The 22407-nt window shown below is 35.3% G+C and overlaps 2 protein-coding genes across 3 annotated transcripts in view; one reads left to right on the top strand and one right to left on the bottom strand.

Annotated features, from left to right (window-relative positions):
* LOC140436994 (chymotrypsin-like protease CTRL-1) overlaps positions 1-16106 on the top strand; it is a 177531-nt gene extending 161425 nt beyond the window's left edge. For both annotated transcript variants that reach the window (XM_072526206.1, XM_072526205.1), the window contains 2 exons: positions 14631-14792; positions 15797-16106. In XM_072526206.1, the coding sequence (XP_072382307.1) occupies positions 14631-14792; positions 15797-16005 (371 nt within the window). In that variant the 3' untranslated portion in view covers positions 16006-16106. The remainder of the gene's footprint in view (positions 1-14630; positions 14793-15796) is intronic.
* Positions 1-22407, bottom strand: part of Lnk (SH2B adapter-like protein Lnk) — a 177086-nt gene that overhangs the window by 33274 nt on the left and 121405 nt on the right. The window lies entirely within an intron of this gene.

The raw sequence follows: 22407 nt of genomic DNA, 5'->3' as shown, positions 1-22407 counted from the left end.
TCTTACAATGAATGTGTCTCTAAAACTTGCTACTTTTGCTCTAAGAAGCATCACACTCACTTGCACGTACGTAAAACCCACAACCCGAACTTCTCGCATCCATCTCAAAATTCAGGCACATCTCAATGCCAAAGAACTACTTATCTTTAAGGTAATCAACATAATTGGAGATCCAATTCAAATCTAACATATTCTGATGTAAATTTTAGAAAACATAATTATCGTCAAACATAAGAACAATCAAACCCCAATTTAAATTCTAATAAAAAACACACAGCATTCGACGACATGCCATCCTCCTCTGGCAATAACATTCACCCCGAGTTAGTCACAGGGGTATCTCTAGATACCACAGGCGACCTTACATTCTCTGCCAAACCTTGTAATGTTCTATTAGCAACAATTTAAATAACTACTCAATTAAAATCAGGGCATATGATAACAGCCAAGGCACTTCTCGATAATGCTAGTCAAAGTAGTTTTATATCAAGGAATCTTTTTGAAAAAATGAGCTGTAAAACCCACCAACAACCAATTCAAATTTCTGGAATTGCCCAGAGCTCAATCATGTCTAACATAATGACAAACCTTACAATTTTCTCGACTAATAATAAAAGCAATAGATGTCTTGTTACGTACTCGATAGAATACCTATCCCACTACCGAAGATGCACATCTCCTTAGAATTGCTCGAAATACCACACAGTTCCTTAGCCGACAATGAGTTCTTCTCAACTTCAAGTATTAACATTTTGATAAGTGCTGACAAATACTACGAACTCATTATCGATGACATCGTAAGATTAGGAAAAAATCTCCCTGGACTTCAAAACACCTTTTTTGGTTGGATTGTCTCTGGTAGTGTACCTCATAATCATCTACAAAATAAAAGAGTATCCTTATTTATTCAAATTTTTATTGTTATCTCCGAAAACACTTCTTCCCTTAACTCGCTTCTTCCCAAATTCTGGGAAATGGAGGAAATACCCACTAAAAAACTTCTCACCCCGACTGAAGAAATTGCTGAACTTGAATTCAAGAAAAATTTTAGAAAACGGATGATTTCAAGTGTCGGTCAGATAGCCAAGCGGGCTGGGCGGCCGGCTCTCACTCGCTTCACTGCGAGTGGTTCAGTGGTTCGATTCCCAGCTCGGTGTACAGAAAACAAAAAGTCTAACGCAGCAGTTTAAAATTCTAAATGAATCTGCGGCTTAGACTAGAATATGCTGGTGTCTGATCGGCCTATGGTGGAGCAGTACGGCAAGAGATAAGGGCTTGCGGCTCAGTGATACTCCTCCATAGATCCCTACCGGAAGGGCTAGGCGCCTAAAATACCGGGTATATATATATATATATATATATATATATATATATATATATATGATTTCAAGTCAATCTTCCCCTTAAATGCCCTTAGAGCATACCAAACTGGGTGACTCTTTGCTTATCGCTAAAAAACGATTCGAAGGCTTAGAAAAGAAATTCCAACTAAATCACTTTCTATTTCTTGACTACAAAAGTACAAAATACATTTCACTTAATCATGCACGATACATCCCACTCACAATATACAATGTCTTATCCGAACACAAATATTTTTTGCCCCATCATTGCGTGATATAAGAGAGCAGTAGTAGCACTCGATTACGTAGTAGCACTCGATTACACGTTGTTTTTGGTGGATCTTGTAAATCCTCTTCTGGACCCTCTTTAAGTGACATCATGCTCACAGGTCAATAGGTACAACCTGATCTATTTGACATTCTTTGCCGTTTTAGGATACCCCAATTTGTTTGTACCGCTAATATTCAAAAAATGTCCGTCAAATAAATATCAACCCAAATCAAACCTTCCTGCAAAAAAATACTGTGGAGAGATGATCCCTCTAAACCACTTGAATGCATTGAACTTACTAGCGTAAAGTACGGCCTCAGATCTTCAAGTTTCTTATCTACTCGGGCTATAAAAGAGCTTGCATTCACTAATATACAAAAATCCCCCTCGCTTGTGAAGCCTTACTTACACTCTGTGGTGCTGAAACTAAAGCTGACCTAGAAACCACATATCACGAATTAAATAAAGTTCAGGCAGTCCTTGCATTTCAACTCACAAATGGGTTTCCAATTCCACAAGGTTCATTGAAAAATATTGTAACCATGATCAATCTACTTAATATGATCTCCAAATCTAAAACGCCCCTAATAAAGTTTTAGGACTTTTATGGAACCCTTCCTCAGACTTACTGTCAACTTCAGTACCTGAAGTCCCAACTGACACTCACGTCACAGTTTAACCACTAATATACTATGCTTACGTTACAAAAATAATTGCCTTATCCACTCTAACTAAAATGTATTACCACTGGGTTGATAACTCCTGTGATTCTACATGGAAAGTTATTCATCAAGAAACTTTTCCTCGAACGACTGGACTGGGACGATATCTTGCCTCCCTCTTTGGAAAAAGAATGGACCACCTTTGTAAATAATATACCCCACTTAAAGTCCTTAAAAATCCCACGCCGTCTATTTTTTAATAAGAAAATCGGACACATACGAATTCATGGCTTTGCTGACAGCAGCAAAAATGCTTATGCAGCATGCATTTACTTTCGTACTGTATACTCTATTAACACTGTTTCCTGCTTACTGGTTACAGGAAAATCTCGGGTAAGCCCTATCAGGACAACTACCCTACCTAGACTTGAATTCTGTACCATGTTACTCCTCTCAAAACTCACTAGCAGAATCATATCAAATTAATTACTATTTAAATCGGAATAAGCTACAGTTAAAGGTTAAAGTACGTTTATTGACGTTTCAATTTCCACTTCGGAAATCGTTCTCAAAATACAAACATTAGTGATGTCAATAAACGTACTTTAAACTTTAATTGTCGCTTATTCCCATTTAAATAGTAATTACTTTAACGTGCCACAAGAAAATAGCTTCAGAACAATATTAAGAATCATATCAATTTATGAAAACAAACTGTCATTCTCTAGTCTCAATTTGTGGAGCGATTCAAGGATAGCATTATCGTGGATACAATCTTACGCACCTCGCTGAAATACCTTTGTTTCCAATAGAGTTGCTCAAATCACTAAATTGACAAATGCCTTTCACTAGCGCCACATAAAATCTGCAGAAAATGGTGCCGACTGCTCATCTCGATGATTACTAGCCCAAAACATTTTAAAATTAGATTTATGGTGGTCAGGCCCTTAATTTCTGCAAGACCCCAATCTAAATCTCGGTCATTTCAATAAAAAAATTTATAAATGTAACTTACCAGAAGAGAGAAAAATCTCCCTTCTTACCACTAAACCTACCGAAGAAAATTTTTGGCATAACAATAGCATTTGACACAATAGCATATGTTCACAGATTTATTCACAATTCAATATTTCCCACTAAAACTCTTACTGGTCCACTATCTGTAGATGAACTCCTAACGTCCACTAACTCAATTTGTAAAATTGTTTAACACCAACACTTTAGTTCAGAAATCTCTGAAATCCAAAATAGCAAATCATTGTCAAATAAAAACATGGTCTCAATTAGCCCATTCATAAATCACTCTGGTTTTTTATGTGTCGGTGGACGCTTAAAAATTCAGACATTCTAGATATATATAGATATAGACATATTTCATCAGTGACCTCCTATAGTAGTGTCACTTCATCGAGTTAGAATCTATGGAGAAGCTATGAGCATATTAATTAACGTATGTACTAAAAACGGCGTAGGTAGGCGTGGCTAACTGTGATATCAATATGGCGGTGGGATCATGGCCGGACTCAATAATATTAAAACTACTATAAAAATATGACTAGTTATTCAGAAGATTTAATCATAATCTAAAAAAGTGCAATACATTTTTAATAAACTATGATTTATTTATCCCGCGGTAAACACTAAAAACACGATATATTATACATGAAGATAAATTAATACAGTCAAATACTATTAATTTATTCTCTGAAGTACGGGCCATTACTTTGTTTACATATTTGTATACTAACCTGTAGGACGTTATTCCTGAAGATTTTTTATTAACATTGCTTCTGCCACTGCAACTACGTTGAGAACAAGAAACCATTATTATGCACTATCACAATATATTATTACAGTTTCTATAAAAGTATTATAAAACTAAAAATATTCGAAAAACAACAAACGCAAATAAACATATACGAACTGTCAAAAGTGTCAAAACAATATGGCCGAAGTGAGGTCGTTTTTAGTCACGTGATGCCCTCTCCATAGATTCTAACTCGATGTGTCAGTTGGACCTTTGGTCAATACTTAGTTCATAGAATTTTTAAAAGGTGCAGATCACATATCTATGATTGTGACTGCTCATCCAAGCTGTCATTTGTCACATGTCACCCCAACATTTCCGTTAGATCGGGAGCCATTCTGTCTCCGGCTTCTGTACGCAATGTAGCTATTTTCCAATAATTTTAAAGTGTTTGTTTGTCCTTGTGTAGTGTAGTGTGTTGTACAATTATATGTTTATGATATTTTATTCTTGTCGGATAAGCCGCAATTGACGAAGTAAGTCTATAAACGTTAATCACATAAAAACTTTTATCAACCATAAACTACATGAGATTTGTTGGCGCGGTTATCTCTACAGCGAAGAAAACTATACCCAGGGGATATCGTAAAGAGTATGTCCCAGGATGGGACGAAAAATGTGAGAAATTATATCAAGAATACAACGAAAGCCAAGACCGAGAAATTGCGGACGAACTACTGCACAGTTTGGATGCAGCCAGACGACAAAAATGGTTGGAAACTGGGGCAAAACTAGACTTTAGTAAATCAAGCAGAAAAGCATGGTCTTTACTTAGAAAACTTGGTAGTAGCAGACACACAACTAGAAATAAAGTACCAATAGTTCCCAACAGAGTGGCCTCCCACATTGTAGCTACCTCAAGAGCACCTAGAGATCGTGACCACACCACCAAAGTAAAGCAAGAACTAAAAATACTGAAGTCTGAATGCCCGCTTACATCTCAATACTCTGAAGCGTTTACTCTAGAAGAAATTAACTCAGCAATATCAGAAGTTAAGTCTGGAAAGGCACCCGGCTTCGATAAAATTCATCCAGAATTTTTACTCCACTGTGGCAAATATGCTAGGAAATGGCTGGTTGATTTCTATACAGATATGATAAAATCAGGGGAAATTCCCCACTCACTAAAAAGGGCCTCCATTATAGCCATATTAAAACCGGAAAAGGCAAATGATCAGCCTCAAAACTACCGACTGATTGCACTGCTGAGTTGTGTCTATAAACTGTTGGAACGATTAATCTACAACAGAATTAGTAATAACATATTTGAATTGATACCTATTGAGCAAGCAGGGTTCAGACCTAGCCGCAACTGCACAGATCAGATCCTATCCCTAACAACACATATTGAAGCAGGTTTTCAAAGAAAGCAAAAAACATCCGTTGCTTTCATTGACCTATCAACTGCATACGACACCGTCTGGAGACAAGGACTAATCTGCAAACTAATCCGTGCCATCCCGTGTCAAAAGATAACTAGACTCATTGATAGCATGCTCACCGACAGACCTTTCCAAGTCACAATGGGCAACTCAAAAAGTGTCCAAATGAAGCTCAGCAATGGACTGCCACAGGGATCTGTTTTGGCACCCTTACTGTTTAATTTATACATCGCGGACCTACCTAGGACAAATTCGCAGAAATTTGGCTACGCTGACGACTGGGCCATTTCAGCAAGACATAATAACATGGCAGTTACAGAAACAATACTAACGGATGACCTTGCCATTATGGGAGAATACTTTCGCAAATGGAGGCTACGGCCTAATGGGACGAAAACCGAAGTGTGCTGTTTCCATCTAAATAATGCCCAAGCCAACAAAAAACTGTCCGTTCACTTTGAAGACAGACTACTAACTCATAACTCAACACCAAAATATCTTGGAGTGACTCTTGACAGAACTTTAAGTTTTAAAGAACACCTACAAAGAACAGCAGCAAAACTGAAAACGCGAAATAATATAATCCAAAAGCTATGTGGTACCACATGGGGGTCCTCAGCCTCCGTACTCAGATCATCTGCTATCGGACTTGTATACTCGACAGCTGAATATGCTTCCCCAGTATGGCTCAATAGCAAACACACCAAGATTATTGACACCCAATAAAACCAGACAATGCGAATGATTTCAGGTACACTTAGACCAACACCCAACTATTGGCTTCCCATCCTGAGTCACATTCCACCGCCGAAACTACGAAGAAGTCACTCCCTTCTCAGAGAATATCGAAAAATCCAGTCTAACCATCAACTACCCATCCACCATGATAGGCGTGATATCGAAATGAACAGACTGCGCTCCAGATATCCTGTCATGTTAAGGGCCACCTCCTTACATCAGGAACATTTCGACCTCACCAACGCTTGGAGAAGACAATGGGAGCGCGACTCACCACAGGAAGCACAGCAAATGGCCTGTATCGATCAGAAACCGCCAGACTTTGAACTGACCCGGAGTACATGGACAACGCTAAACAGAATAAGAACAAGAAGCGGTAGATGTGCTGACAGCTTACATAATTGGGGAAAAGCCCTTACTCCGGAGTGTGACTGTAGTGCGCAACGACAGACCGTCCGTCACATTGTTGAAAAATGCCCCCAAAGGCGGTTCCCTGGAGTTTTTGACGAGTTCCTGAATGCGACCGAAAATGTTTTAGACTATATTAATGCATTAGATGTTCGTTTGTAATACTCCATGTAATGTTTTATATTGCTTTTTAAATATGTGTTCTTATTGTATGCCATACGATAAATAAAATAAATTCGAGTTTTTATCGAAGTTAAAAAAACGTTTCTTGGCTTATTTCAGATGCCCCTGAAGATGATCTAGGGATCGAAAGTATTTGGGCAAGATTAAATTAAACTGTGCTCGATATATTCCTTTTAGTTGATCAAAGTTTATTCTAGAATATCACAAACACCCTATTTTACTTCCCTCTAAATCACATGTAGTCACTCTATTGCTTTCACACGAACATACTAGACTTGGTCATGTTGGACCACAAGCCTTAATTTCCAACGTTAGACAAAGATTTTGGCCCTTGAATGGTCTCAGGGAAATTAAGAAAATTATTTGAAATTGCTCTACTTGCTTTAGATTTCGCGCACAACCTGCACAGCAAATCATGTCCGATTTACCAAAGGAAAGAGTTTCGACCTCACGCCCCTTTCAAAATGTTGGGACTGACTATGGTGGACCACTTATGATAAAAACATCTCGCCTTCGTAAGGCCCCTCTCACAAAATGTTATGTGGCACTCTTTATCTGTATGAGTACAAAAGCTGTTCATATTGAGCTCGTATCCTCCCTCTAGTGACTCCTTTTTACTAGGACTAAAACGTTTTATTGCTCGTATAGGGAACCCCTCTGTTATATTTAGCGATAACGGTACCAATTTTACTGGTGCTAATAACTGTCTTCGTGAACTGTATGACTTCCTCAAAACCTCTAAAAATTCTACTTCTATTCAAAACTTTGCCTCAGAAAATCTAATAAAATGGAAGTGGATACCCCCTTATAGTCCTTATTGTGGAGGAATTTGGGAATCCGCCATAAAATCTACAAAATTTCATATTCGTCGAATATTCGGAAATGCCCACTTGACTTTTGTAGAATTAGCTACTGTACTAATTCAGTAAAGGCTATATTAAATTCCAGACCAATTTGCCCTTTATCTAGCGACCCCGCCAATTTAAAATGCCTGACTCTGGGACATTTTATTATAGGCTCTGCACTCATAGGAATCACTCACATACCTGAAAATAGACTAAACCTCTCTCAACGATGTACTCAGCTTCAACAGCACTTTTGAAAGAGCTTTTATATGCAATATTTAAACAGATTACAGGGACAGCCCAAGTGGTTTCAAATTAAAGAAAATTTAAAAATAGATGATCTTGTTCTCTTGAAGGAGGATGAGACTCCCCACCTTAGGTGGCCTTTGGCCAGAATATTAGAAATATTTCCTGGCTTAGACGGAAAGGTCAGATCTGTACGGATTCGAACCAGTGAAGGAGTCTTCATTAGGCCCTTCACAAATGCCGACCGAAGCAGCCACACCTCTCTTCATTTGATCACGTATTGTAAGTTATAATATTTCTTATACAAGCAGAGATCAAATAAATGGTAATTGTATCATCAAAAAAACTACACTAAATATACTGTTTATAATTGTAATACATTTCTACTGAGTAAGAGTAGCTTATTTAATATTTATATTTATTAGCTACACTTGGACGATGTTAGAGAAACCCTGCCCGTTTACAACCACTAATACGTTTATTTCATTGCTTTAAAAAGTAAATTTGGGCAGCTGGAAGCAGAAAAATTTATGAATATATTTACAAATAATGAGTCCCTTCAATTGAAAATTATTAAATATAATTTAAAACTAATTATGAATCTAGTAATAAAAACATGTTTGAAATTCTGTAAACGTCACTATGTATCATAATTGCCCTAAAGTTAGTAGTTTTTGATATACAACGTGTATAACACATGCATACTACCGATTTGTACCTACAGGTTGGAGACCCAAACCCTTACCAGGAAATATGCTAAAAAACTAGAAACAACACACAGAGCAATAGGCAATGAGACAATGGGATATCGTGGAAGAAATTACAAAAATTAGATAGGTCACATAGATATAATGTTAACGGGTGGACACGGAGAATCATAAAGTGGAGACTAAATGTGACAACAAGAAGAATGGCAAAACCTCAAATGAGATGCATAGATGAAAACAGCGGGCCAGCGAGCATCAGCGGCCACCACTAGCATCAATGAGCGCGGAAGATGGAACGCTGCCACGAATATAAAACGTCGTAAACCAAAAAAGAAAACCGAGTTCAACCCAGAGTACTGACCTGGTAGGAGCTCTTACCCCGAGTCTTTGAGTATTGATCAAAAGCCATCCACCGTCCTTCTCGTTCCCCGTCTGTGATCGAGTATTGATCAATCGCTTCCTTTCCTTGTTCATATCAAGTAGTGATCGATTGGCCACCTCTAACCTAGACTACGTATTGATTAGTCTTTGCCGGTTTTTGGTTATTGTCCTTTGCCTCACCCATCCAAGTATCGCCAATATTATCGTATTTTTATTTTATTGTACATGTTATTTAGAAGTTTATTTAATTTTTGTTATTTATTTGAATATATTTTTATTAAGATTAAAACTACGTTTTACTGAGTCTGGTGTCTACTATAGCTATACGTTTCATTCATTAGTGCAAACATCAATTGTGTATGGTGTTTTTGCAAATTACAACTCGTATCAGGTATTAGATAATCAAAGGCCAGCACAAACCGCACATAAATGGCACTGATGGTTTTATTTTAAAATCTTAGATGCGACGTGAGGCGCCATCGAAGACTATTTTTATGTTTTGAGGTGAAGCCAACTACTATAAAACAACTATGTTACGTAACAAGAACATTTAATATTTTTATTCCATTTTGTGTTATATTATCATATCATACTGTATATTAGTTTTAAGGTTTAGATTTGTGAAATTCTTTTGTACCATTTACTAATCTGTACGGGCGCTGATAGCTTGTATTCAAAAGAACTTTCTAGACATAAGCATCTAAAGTCGTCAAAGAATCAATAATAAAACGGTCATTAGTAATTTCCAAATTATCGATTTGAGTTGTCCGAAAAACCCCAACAGCAAATGCAAATTAAAAAATAATATTTCCCATCGACCATAAACTTACTCAGCTAATTTTACCAATGAAAGGAGAGTTAAAGGTTACGAAATGTAAACAGATCCTTCTTAGACATCATATTGTGAATGGGGTGAGTTGATATCAGTTTGAATCGAGCATGGGTTGAGCTCGAAGCTCCTGTTCGCGCTAGCCGCATTTCAGAAAGTTAAACTTAAGGTCGTGGCATATTATCGTGCACGTTGCGTTTCCATCACATAGCGTTTAGTTTCCGAAAAATATAATTTAAATGGTTTTAAATATGAACAACGCACACTGCCCGGAACATAGCGTTTCAGACACTTAACGTTTCCGTTCAGTATATTTGAAAACAATATTTTACTGATGCCGACGGCTACGTAACGAGCCGTAACCGGTTGGTAAGGATAATGTGAATTAGATGTCCGTCGTTTTCCTCTTGTTTATTTAGGTATTTGTTTGATTTTGATACAGAGTATTTAAAAAAATAATTTTCGAGGCTATTTTGTCATTTATGCATGTGTCTTTATTGCTTTGTGACAATTAATCACGGAAGTGATAAACAATTAGGACTTTTGTACGGAAGTGAAACCTCTTCTTTTTAAAAATACTTTTTGGTTTGATATGTATGGCTTCGTTAAATGTAGTATTTTGTTTTTAACTGAAGGTGAAATTAAATTTAAAACCTATTTAAACTGAATCCTATTCATTCTAAAATAATTGTTAAACCTATTAATTATTATTAAATTCCTAATTGTTTATCACTTTCGTGATTAATTGTCACAAAGCAATAAAAACTTGTCACGAAGCAATAAAAACACATGCATAAATGACAAAATAACCTCGAAAATTATTTTTTAAATACTCTGTATCAAAATCAAACAAAGACCTAAATAAACAACAAGGGGAAAACGACGGACATCTAATTAACATTATCCTTACAAACCGGTTACGACTCGTTACGTAGCCGTCGGCATCAGCAAAATATTGTTTTCGAATATACTGAACGGAAACGTTAAGTGTCTGAAACGCTATGTTCCGGACAGTGTGCGTTGTTCATATTTAAAACCATGTAAATTAAATTTTTCGGAAACGTTATGTGCTGGAAACGCAACGTGCACGATAATATGCCACGACCTTTAGTCGGAATATTATTAATTTTACTCAACTCGTGTCAATCGCATCACCGACAATTTATCGGCGTCCAAAATACGTAGTGCAATTGTTTTAATATAGTTGTTAAAACGTTTTTGGCGTAAAATTTTCATTTGTCTGTTTTCTGGGTGGTCCTCCAAAAAAAATATAGAAAAGTGAACCTATTTCAATAATGACAAAACTTGTTCCACAAGGGAAAAACCAGCGACCTATGACTGATGCGCGAAACAAAGGCATCAGGACGAGGTGTAAGGATAAACACACCTGAATCTTCGCCCAAACTGTGTAATAATGTTTTTCTCTCATACACTGCTTGTTGCGCTCAATTATATAATACAAAAACTCTCGTAGAGTCCTTATTGGATCGTGAGACTTGTATTTTCAAAACAACCTCCTGGCAAATATTACCGCGAATGTTGTTAGTATTTTAATTTTGTCTTTCTTGTATACATTTTGTAGGCCTCATGTCTTATATAAAAATAATTCGTAAAATGGATGAAAATAAATTGAGGCAGCAATTTTTTAAAGGGTTTATACCCACCTAATTGGGGTCAGAATGTAGATAAGTAACTATACAATGGTGTATATGGGTACCGAATGTTTAAGGGGTCCAAAAATATAAATATAGTACATTATGCCACGATAGAGTAAAAATAAAGAATGACCAAAATCGTAGGTAAATTATCATCCGAGGCGAAGCCCATTTAGGGCAGTCTTTATTTACTCTCGAGTAGCATATGCAATTTTTTCCATGTCTCAAGGTTATTTGGATTTGGGGTAAATGCTGCTCAGAGTTATTTGGTTTAATAAACTATGCTTCCGGTGAAGACTATTTCAGGGTGTATTCAGTTTTCTTTGCTGATAACAGAATTATTGGATATAATTTTAAGCAATATTCGCATTCCAATCCTATGAATTAACTGGCATTAGGGGTATTTAGCTTATCATTTCTTAAATATGTTTGGTTTCAGAACCTTTAATTTTGCGCTAAAATTTATTATCTGAATGAGACCATCTATAGTCATTACGCTTATATTTATTTGCCTTGGATGACAGGTTTATCACTTCAAAGAGAATATAAAAAAAAACAATTTTTGTATTCTCTTTGGTTTATTTACTTCTAAATTTTCAAATTTCGGTACTCCCAACGCGTAAATCAAAGTATTATCTCAAAAAAATAAAATTACATCGATGAAAACTATTTTCAGATAAAGTAAAATCCTCACAAAAATACCCCCCTCTTGTGGGGGCAAAATTACGGCAGAAAATCGCGACAGTGGCAAAAGGAAAAAATAGCCAAATTAAAAAATGGAATGTTGAAGGATTCAAAAGTCCAACAAAGACACAAGAATATTAAAATACTGTCCAAATAAAACTCAACGGAATCAGTGAGGAAGATACTGCAGATGAAGAATGGAGACAATTAAAAACAATAATAACGGAATCTGCGGAGAAAACTATCGAAAAAGCCAAAAGGCAAAGAAATGGGGAATGGTATACTGATGAATGCAGAACTACAGTAGAGAAAAAAATCAAGCTAGGCTTAACCAACTTCAAAGAAACACAAGAAATAACAGAGAAATTTATAACGAAAAGAGAATACAAGCGACTAGAGTATACAGAAGAAAAAAAAGAGAGGCTTTGAAAAAACAAGTACAAGAAATCCTAGAACATAACAACAGATACGAGAGCAGAAAATTCTATAAAAGAATAAAAGAAAGCACATAGTCATAAGGACCAAAATTGACAATATACAAAGACAAGGACGGAGAACTACTAACAGAGAAACAAAAAATTGTAATGAGTTGGAAAGAATACTTTGAAGAAAACCTAAATGCAGAGCCAGGAACGGGCAGAGCTTCGGCAGAATTGTTGAAATATGGAGTACCCGAAACACTTTGGGAAAGAATCCATTACCTGATAAAGTTGGTATGGACCAAGCAGCAAATGCAGGAGGAATGATTATTCCACCCAAATAGAGCCACTACAGAAAACATATTCATACTTGGAACAATACAAAAGAAACCTTATGAATACGACATAGAACTATATAATATGTATATAGACTTTAAAAAAGCTTTGGATAGTGTGAAAAGAGACAAAATGCTGGAATACCTCCGAAATCTAGGTATACCAAAAAAATATATCAGCCTCATAAAAATGACGTTGCTGGATTCAAACGCCGCAGTTAGAGTAGATGAAGAACTGTCTCCCCTGTTTGACATCAACATGAAGGTGAGACAGGGAGACGCACTTTCAACCATGCTGTTCAACCTAGTTCTTGAAGCAGTCATCAGAAAAACCAATGTAACCGACCATATTTATAAACACCAAAATAGTACAAAAAACAGCATATGCAGAAGATATCGCCATTATTAGTAGAAGTAAGACACATTTATTAGTAGAAGTAAGTCCATTAGGAAACGTTCAAGGAAATTGATCCTGAAGCACAAAACAGAGGGCTTAAAATTAACGAAACAAAATCTAAGTACATGACCATCAAAAGAACACCTGAGAATGAAAATAATATAGCAATAGACAACTATACTATTGCGGATGCGTTCACATATCTGGGCATAGAAATCAATCAGAATAATTCCGTAAGTAGCGAAATAAATGCAGGTATTTCCAGTGGAAATCGTACATACTATTATGTACATACTTTTTTCTAATAATGAAATTATTAGAAAAAAGAACCAAAATGACTATCTACAGAACTTTGATTAGACCCGTAGTAACCTATGGTTGTGAAACCTGGGTAATGACAAGAAAAGATTAAGCCCAACTCAGGACATTCGAGAGAAAGATACTGAGAAAAGTATATGACTCGGTGCAAGAGGAAGACGGCACATGGAGAATCAGGGGAAACGACGAGGTTAATGAATGAAGGGTATGACATTGTAAGATTTGTAAAAAGTCAAAGAATGTCATGGCTGGGACATGTTCAGCGACAAGAAGATATGAAAATGACAAAGAAGATGTTACAGGGGAAGCCGATAGGAAGGCGGAAAAAAGGAAGGCTCAGGACGAGGTGGTTCAGGACGGTGCGTATTAAAGCAAAGAGACCATTGAGCTTCCTCTGATTTGAAAATTATTTACTGCCTATGCATTAAAAACACACGTCAGTGCCGATTTCGCTTTACTTTAGTGGCTACTTCCAGTGAAATTACAGCAAAATTAAAAAAAGTAAAATGTTTTGTCTTGTTGTACCTTTGGCCATTGCCAGTTGTACTCCTGGCCTGGGCATAGGTACAACAAACGTAATGTCCCAAGGTACAACAATGTTTAGGACTACCAAAACACATTAATTTTTTAAGGTTATGTAAACTTTATGGATTGGTGAACACAAGTTTTAAATAGCAAACATAGTATATTTCTTACCTGGGAAATTATAGATGAAACTAGTCACAACTTTGCAACACACCGACTCTTTATGTTCTCGTTAATTATTTACTTTTAACATGGAGAAAACAACAATTTTAACGACAGTGTCCAGAGGTACAAGCGCCCAAAGGTACAACATTCTCCCCTACCTTGGGTAAACCAGGGGTAATAATAGAGGTTGAAGCGTGCACTGGCCCTGTTACCTTCTTTGTATACCGTAGGACCAAGAGATAGCAGACAACTGTGGCATGAAAGGAGATTATTATTAATATAAATATTTTTTATTTATGCCCAATACAGCTTGTATTTATTAATTTTTAGGTACTGTCGTCGGTTGGGGATTTGATGAGACCGGCAGGGTCACTAACCAACTAACGAAAGCTCACATGCCTGTGGTAGCGCAAGAAACCTGCATATACTCGTTGCCACAGTTCTATTCCAGATTTACCTCTGACCATACTTACTGCGCAGGCTATGAAAATGGTAAGACTTAATGTTCAACTTAATCTATTAATACATATATTTGCTTTTACTCGATAATGTTAATACTGACTGATATCTTACTGACTGAGTAAGATATCAGATTGTTTTATATTCTTAAGGTATAAATAAATTTGACAATTTAACGATAATAAAGTACTTTTTAGTCCTATTTTATTCTTAAAGTTGACAGTCTTCCAGACAATAGGTATTAGTTCCGTTGAACCAGACATGTCGATTTTTCAGACATAAATATTTTCCCATTTCTATTAATCTTCTAATAATATCTCCTTATGTATTACGATGTAGTAGCTGCTATAACACTTCTTCAATCGGAACTTTCTTTACCGAATCCGGGAATGTGCAATAACTAAATGGCGGAACCATGAAAACATGCTTTTTTTCAATAAAAATAATATATTGCTGATACATATAACCCTTTATCCATTCGCCCCTATTTTAACGATATTCCAAGTTAGAACAGTCTTCATAATAGGTCAAGGTAGTGTACGTGCAACTTACGGAATCTTCAACCATATTACAATCAGTGAGATATTCAGTTAAAATACTTCGAAATTAAACAAAAATCATATTAATCGAAATAAATATCACAATTGATCTCTCTAGTAAACACGATGCTACATAAAATTTCAAACACAACAACAGTTGTATCAAGATGCTTAACAGATGTAGCTCGAATAACAAAGGCAATCTTTATCTTATCAGCAGAAACGCGGAAAAGATGCGCAGATGTTGTGTTACTCTTTTTCATTTGGTCTGAAACATTTAGAAATTTCAAATTCAAAATAAAAAAATAAAGTTCAATGACTATTTCTAAGTTTTCAATTGTTGGTCCAACTATGAAACTAAAAATGAACATCCTTAAACTGTCTCTCTTCTGTCTAAAACTTCTAATTATATGGTTCTATCCAAAGTATTACAAGAGGTACGAAGTATTAACAAAAGAAATGCCTAATAAATATCAAATAAATGTATTTGTCCTCTAGGTACCTCAACATGCAGTGGTGACTCTGGCGGCGGAATGGTGTTTCCACAGGCAGGTTCAGATCCAAACAACCCGGTTTGGGCGATAAGGGGAATGGTGTCCATAAGCGTGGCTTCACAAAGTCCAGTCCCATGTGATTCCTCGCATTACGCAGTATTTACTGATACAGCTAAATATTTGGACTGGATCGATAACGCTCTTAATCTTTAACATATTGACTAATTATGTGTAAGAAACCATAACTATGTCATAACTATTAAATATTTAGATAATTTTACATATATTTATAACAATAAAATATTAAAACCAAATTATTACATTAGTTGTCATTCTGGTCTTCTGCAGGTCATCATGCAGGGTAGAGTCGATGGCAAAAAGGGAATAGGTAGAAAGAGGAAGTCATGGCTACGAAATATTCGAGACTGGAAAAACATGACTGTAGACGAACTATTCCACGTTGCAAAAGACAGAGAAGCTTTTAAAAATGTGGTCGCCAACCTCCGTTAATGGGGACGGCATAGGAAGAAGAAGAAGTTGTCATTTTTTAGTTAGTAACTTTTTAGTTATGTCCCTTGGTCTTTTTCTTAAGGTTCTTGGTTATGTCCACCTTTTCCTTCTCCTTTCTATAGCAATATCCAGTGATCTATCTCATGTCTGTCTTGGTATTGCGTTCTTCATTCGCCCTTTTATGTTGGCTTGCCATATCTCTTTCAGTATTCTTATATTTTCGATCTTAACAACAATATTGCCTTTTTTCTATAAATTTTGATAAACAAAATACGATTTTTGGTGGTTGAAGTTCATATTTTGTCCCTTTTATTTACAATTCATGTAAAACAAGTATATATCTTAACTTAAATACACACGTGAGCAAGTCTAAATATTATTGTTATATTTCTTTTATCTATTTGACTTTAAACATACATTCAAGCCGAAATCATGGGTTGAATGACCCCTTTGGGTTCTTTTCATAACAACAAAAAGGTTGCTAAATTTATAATTTGTTGTAATAAAGTATTTATATGTAGTTTGTAGCCATGGCTGGCTTACTTTCTTTGTTTAACTATATACATTTAGCACTAATAAATTTAGAAAACCGGCATAAGATGAGCTATAAACCCAGTTGGATCATTTGCTGAACGCAATTGACGTGATAGTTGGCTTCAAATACTGGTTTGAATGTGTGTACCATAACATCGTGGTCACTGTGTGAACTCAATAGCTGCCACAATGTTGTGGCAGCTGTTGAGTTCCTCATAGTAGCGGTCATGCTACTGCAGTTTGTTAATCCGTGTGGTACCACATAATTAATTTGGGAAATCTCACATAAAAATGTGAATAATAATTTAGTCCATTTAATTTTGGTGCGTGAACAGTTATCGTTCTTACACGTGTCTCGTGGAAGTTTAATACAATCAATCGTTTTAGTAGGCAATATTAATTATTTAAAAATTAGTTATAATTATAGTTATAAGTGTATTGTAAAAGCTTAGTGCATTTCTATGGAAGTAGATGATGTGGGGAAATCCCCTCTACTCCCGGATCCTCCAGACAATTTAGATCTTGGAAATCAGATAACTGGTTCAAATCATTTAAATTTAATTATAGATTGGCCTGTAATAAATCAGCATACTAAGGATTTAAAAAATAAAAAACAAATTGTATTAAAGGATAAGATCGTTGAGGCTAGTTCAAATTCAGAATCAAGTTTTCCAGTTAACAATAATAACGAATCGAACAAAAAAGTAAAAACAGAATTTTTTATCAGTCTACTGATATAAGCCCGTTTCAGATTTACATTGAAAATAATATGGATAATTATACAGGCCAATTAAACGCAATAAATATTGGAGAAATAATTTTAACTTCACATCCGGAATTAGATAGGAAAATAAAACAAATTCGTTCGATAGGGAGAAATCGAATTCGGGTTTTTTGTAAGGATTATTTGAGTGCTAATATATTGTTAATATCTCACATTTTAGAAAATAAAAACTTGTCTGCATATTTTGCTAAATTTTTACTATTTCTATTAAGAATTATTAGACACATTGATAAAGATTGGTAGAATTAAATGGACTTGTTCAACAAATTCGGATGGCGAACTTGCTACCATTTAGAGCGTACTCAGTCTTGTAATTACTTCCAACTTGAAATACCACCCACTATCGTGGGCAATAACAACACAATCAGTTTAAACAATACGTAGTTTAATAATTGAATGTTACTACAACTAAATTAATATCTAGCCAAAGTTTTAGTGCAAGTTCTTTTATTGAAAATAGCCGATCACTGTCCATACTAGTCCGCGATACACTACACTAGCACTGATACAGATTAAAATGTTACTAATAATTATCACTTCAACTAAGGACGTTTTCTTCTATATGAATATACTTGATTTTTAATGAGCGTTCAGCTTTTAACTATAAACTATGTAACGATAACTAAAATGCGAGAGATAAAACTCTAAAACAAGAAGCGACCAGCTCAGCTGGGATACAATTTGATACTGTACGCGAGAGTCTAAACTCTTAAATCAGAAATGTGTCGAATTTATTCGAATACGAAACTAAACACTAATATGCGAGAGCGACCAGCTAAGCTGGGATACAATGTTATACTGACTAAAATTCTGATTTTCAATACCTGACTATTGCAAGGGATTTATGGGAGTCGGGGGACAACTTCGATATTTCTATACAGAGGTGGATAAAACCAACCTTTTGAATTCTTGTCTAATAGGGAAATTTTTGGAATTGGTCGGAGAAAGTTAATCTATAGGTAAAAATATCTTTTGAATACATTATCGGCTTTCATGAGAATTTTTGCTGGAGAATTTACCTAGATAGAATTTGAGACGTGTAAATTAATTGCTACCAGTGGCGTAGCAGCACTTGGATATATTTCTTACGAAAATTAATCCATACTGGGGGGCGCGCGGCTAAGTGAAGTATAACTTCAGCTAGAAATATCCTAAACTTACTTCTTAAGTACAACTACAGTGCTACAGAAGGCTATCGGCTTCAGGCAATGGAAGAGGAATCAGCTTAGTGATAGGGCGAATATTTATATTATCCATCATCAGTACGGACACGGACAATTCTAACTTTGCCATCTTTGCTGCTAAAAAAGCGTTAGCAGATGATGGATGGCTTTTGTAGCCATGCAAACGAAAATTGCAAAATAACATTTAAGAGTTTGCGTTCTTAATCTAGAAGCCCTAATAAACAGAAAACCTGCAAAATCTAACCTACAGTGTAGAAAGCGCGCGAGATTCTAACTCTATTGAATGGGAGTGGAGACGTAAATTGTGATGCGGTTTGTGCATTGAATCTATAACATGTAATGTATTTTTTGATAATGCGTTTAACATACTTGACCCCACTTAAAGGCCAGTATCGTAGGCGCAGATTACCTAACACATTTTGAGGACTACTGTGTCCTAGTTTACAATGTTCCTTTTTAATAAGCAAAGAAACAACATAATCATTTGCGGGCAACAATATAGGGAATTTATTATTAAAGTCTACAAGTTTTATATCTGCATTTTGCCAGCGCCTTCCAACACGTATAATTCCAGAGAAGTCTAAAAAAGGATTAAGAGGGGGCAATTTTTTGTCTATGACGAGTTCTTTTTCTAAGAAGCGGGCTATATAAGTTGCAAAATATTGTTACTGAATAGTTTTAATGATGAAATCATAAGCGTTCGAAATTTCTTTACGTGTCAAAGTATCCTTAATTTTTTCATTACTATGTTTCATATTATGCAGGCAGTTTGAATTTTTCTTTCAGTTCGAACAGACGATAAAACCACATTAAGCAGAGATAAGTTTTTGCGGTAATTAAAAATCGATATTTATATTTAAATTTAAAGTTGTGTAAATATATCGGTTTAATACTTGGAATTTTAGTGTAAATAAGTGATTTACCTCCCCTAATGGGGGAGGAAAATAACATTAAGACGCAAATGTGCGAAGTGAGTGTTGCGACAAGTTCCCCAGATATGGATATGGATAAGGATATTGAAATTGGTGCGGATTCCGGCAAACAAGGGAAGTTAAACTGTATAATATTTCCTCTAATAATTATGATTTTCATACCTGTTGCGTTTATATAGAGAAATTAAATAATCAGAACATCTCTCGTTTACATCCAATGGTGGTGGGGGAAATTTTGTATCAAAAACTTAAAATCAAAAACCTAAAGGAAATTAAATCTATAGGAAAAAATAGAGTTAAAGTCATTTTAAAATCTATTTTGGATGCAAATAATCTAGTAACACATGATAAGTTAAAAGATGAAAATTTAAAAGCCTATATCCCTAACCATCTCTTGGAAATCAAGGGAATAATTCACGATGTAGATACGAGGTATGATACTGATTATTTAAAAAAACATATAGACTCTTCCGTTAAAATTACCGACATTAAAAGAATGCATAGAAAGGTAGATAAAGAAGGTAAAACAGAATACGTCCCCAGACGAAATATTATAGTTACATTTGAAGGAAATGTTTTGCCAACTCATGTCGTAGTTAATTTTGTGTATTTACCAGTAGAAAGATTTGTAGGCAGGGTAATACAGTGCTACAAGTGTTTGAAATTTGGTCACATTTCTAAGCAATGCAAGGGCACACAAGAATTTTGTATACGATGTGCAGAAATTAAAAATGATAGTCACATATGCGACACTCAAAAAACTTTTTGTATACATTGTAAAAGTAAAGATCATATTTCGATCTCCAAAAGTTGTCCCGTTTATGAGGAACAAAAAAAAATTAAAAACATTATGTTAGATCAAAAAATCTCCTTTCTAGAAGCAAAAAGATTTAAAGAATCATCTTTTTCCGAATTTGTTAGTAACAATAAATTTTCGATATTGTCAAATCTTGAAGAAAATTTTCCAAAACTACCTAACGTATCTGATGACATTATGTCATCTCATCCTACCATTCCAAGATCGTATATGAAAAAATCAACAAACTTTACTCATCCTGGACCTAGTAGGATTAATACTGAACATAATGCACTTAAAAAAAGGAAAGTTTCTACTCCTGTTTCACAATCCCCTACAGATTCCTCCACCTTTCCTTTTAGATTTGGCCCATTACAGCCCCTACCACCTAATCCCAATAAACCTAATAGTTCAATAGATGGTGAAAAAAACAAGATGGTTATTTCGTTAGTCAAATTTTTTTCTGAATTTATAAAAAATGTAAAATCATTTGAGGATGCAGAAACACTGGATAATAATTTGTTAGCTAAGGGTTTGCATACTGTTCTCGAGGATATTTTTAAAGGTACTTAAATTTATGGCTTTTAACACTAAACTTAAAATTATGCAATGGAACGCTAGATCAGCTGTTGCAAATAAAAACAGCCTACTCAATTTCCTTATTAAAGAAGATGTTGATATTGCTCTTTTAAGTGAAACCTGGTTCAAAAATAATGTTGTATCCGTTTTGAAATATTAAAATTAAATAAAAACTTCAATAAAGAGCTGCTTGCCTGTGGTATTAAAGTTAATTACGATAATACTCACTTGAGTTTTCTCTCTGTATATAGATGTCCAAAAACCAAAACCAGAATAGAAGATTGGACAAACTTATTTTCCCAAGTGAAGCACCCTTGCATTATTGGGGGTGATATGAATGCCCACAATGCGCTGTGGGGATCATCAAAAAATGATAATATTGGCGATCAAATTGTAGAGACCCTACAGGATCTTGATTTCATTGTGATGAATAACGGTCAACCTACTTGTCAAGGAAACCCAGGACATTCAGATTCTATGATTGATATTACGGTTTGTTCCCCTTCCATTTTTACTAAGACATTTTGGACTGTAGATTCTGATACACTTGGATCAAATCACTATGTTGTAAAAATAGAATTCGAATACCCAAGAGCTGTTAATGAGACCATATATCCCAAAAGTAAATGGAATACTAAGAAAGCTAATTGGGATATGTACGCTGAAATAATTGAGAATACTTTAAATGAAAGTGGACCTATATCCCCAAATGTAGAAGAAAAATATAATCTTTTATTAGACTGTATCAATAAAGCTTCCACACAATCTATTAGCCAATATAAACCCTTTAAGTGTAAGAAACGGACTCCTTCACCATGGTGGGATGCAGAATGTGATCTAATTGTTGCAGAAAGAAAAAATTCATTAATAAAATACAAGCAAGATCCATCAGTTGAAAATTTTATTAAATGTAAACAAGCTAGTGCACACGCTAAGAAATTATTGAAATCGAAAGCCAAACAAAGCTGGGTTGATTGGTGCTCAAAATTAAATAAACAAACGTCGCCTACTTCGATTTGGAATCAAGCGAAAAGGATGAACAGGAAAAGGGTCAATGCTCCATTACCACTAGAAGATTCGTGGATAGCAGAGTTTTTCGACAAAATTGCACCACCGTATGTGAACAATCACGAAGATTTAATGTTATTCAATCCGAATTATAGTCATTTTCTCTTAAAACCGTTTACTATGGTAGAATTGGACTGTGCCCTTAGTGACCGTCCTAACACTTCTCCTGGTTATGATGAAATCAAATATATTATGCTATTTAATTTACCAAATAATGCAAAAGAGTTA

The sequence above is a fragment of the Diabrotica undecimpunctata genome, chromosome 3 (assembly GCF_040954645.1).
Source record: "Diabrotica undecimpunctata isolate CICGRU chromosome 3, icDiaUnde3, whole genome shotgun sequence".
NCBI lineage: Eukaryota > Metazoa > Arthropoda > Insecta > Coleoptera > Chrysomelidae > Diabrotica > Diabrotica undecimpunctata.
This window is presented reverse-complemented; position numbering and strand designations above follow the sequence as displayed.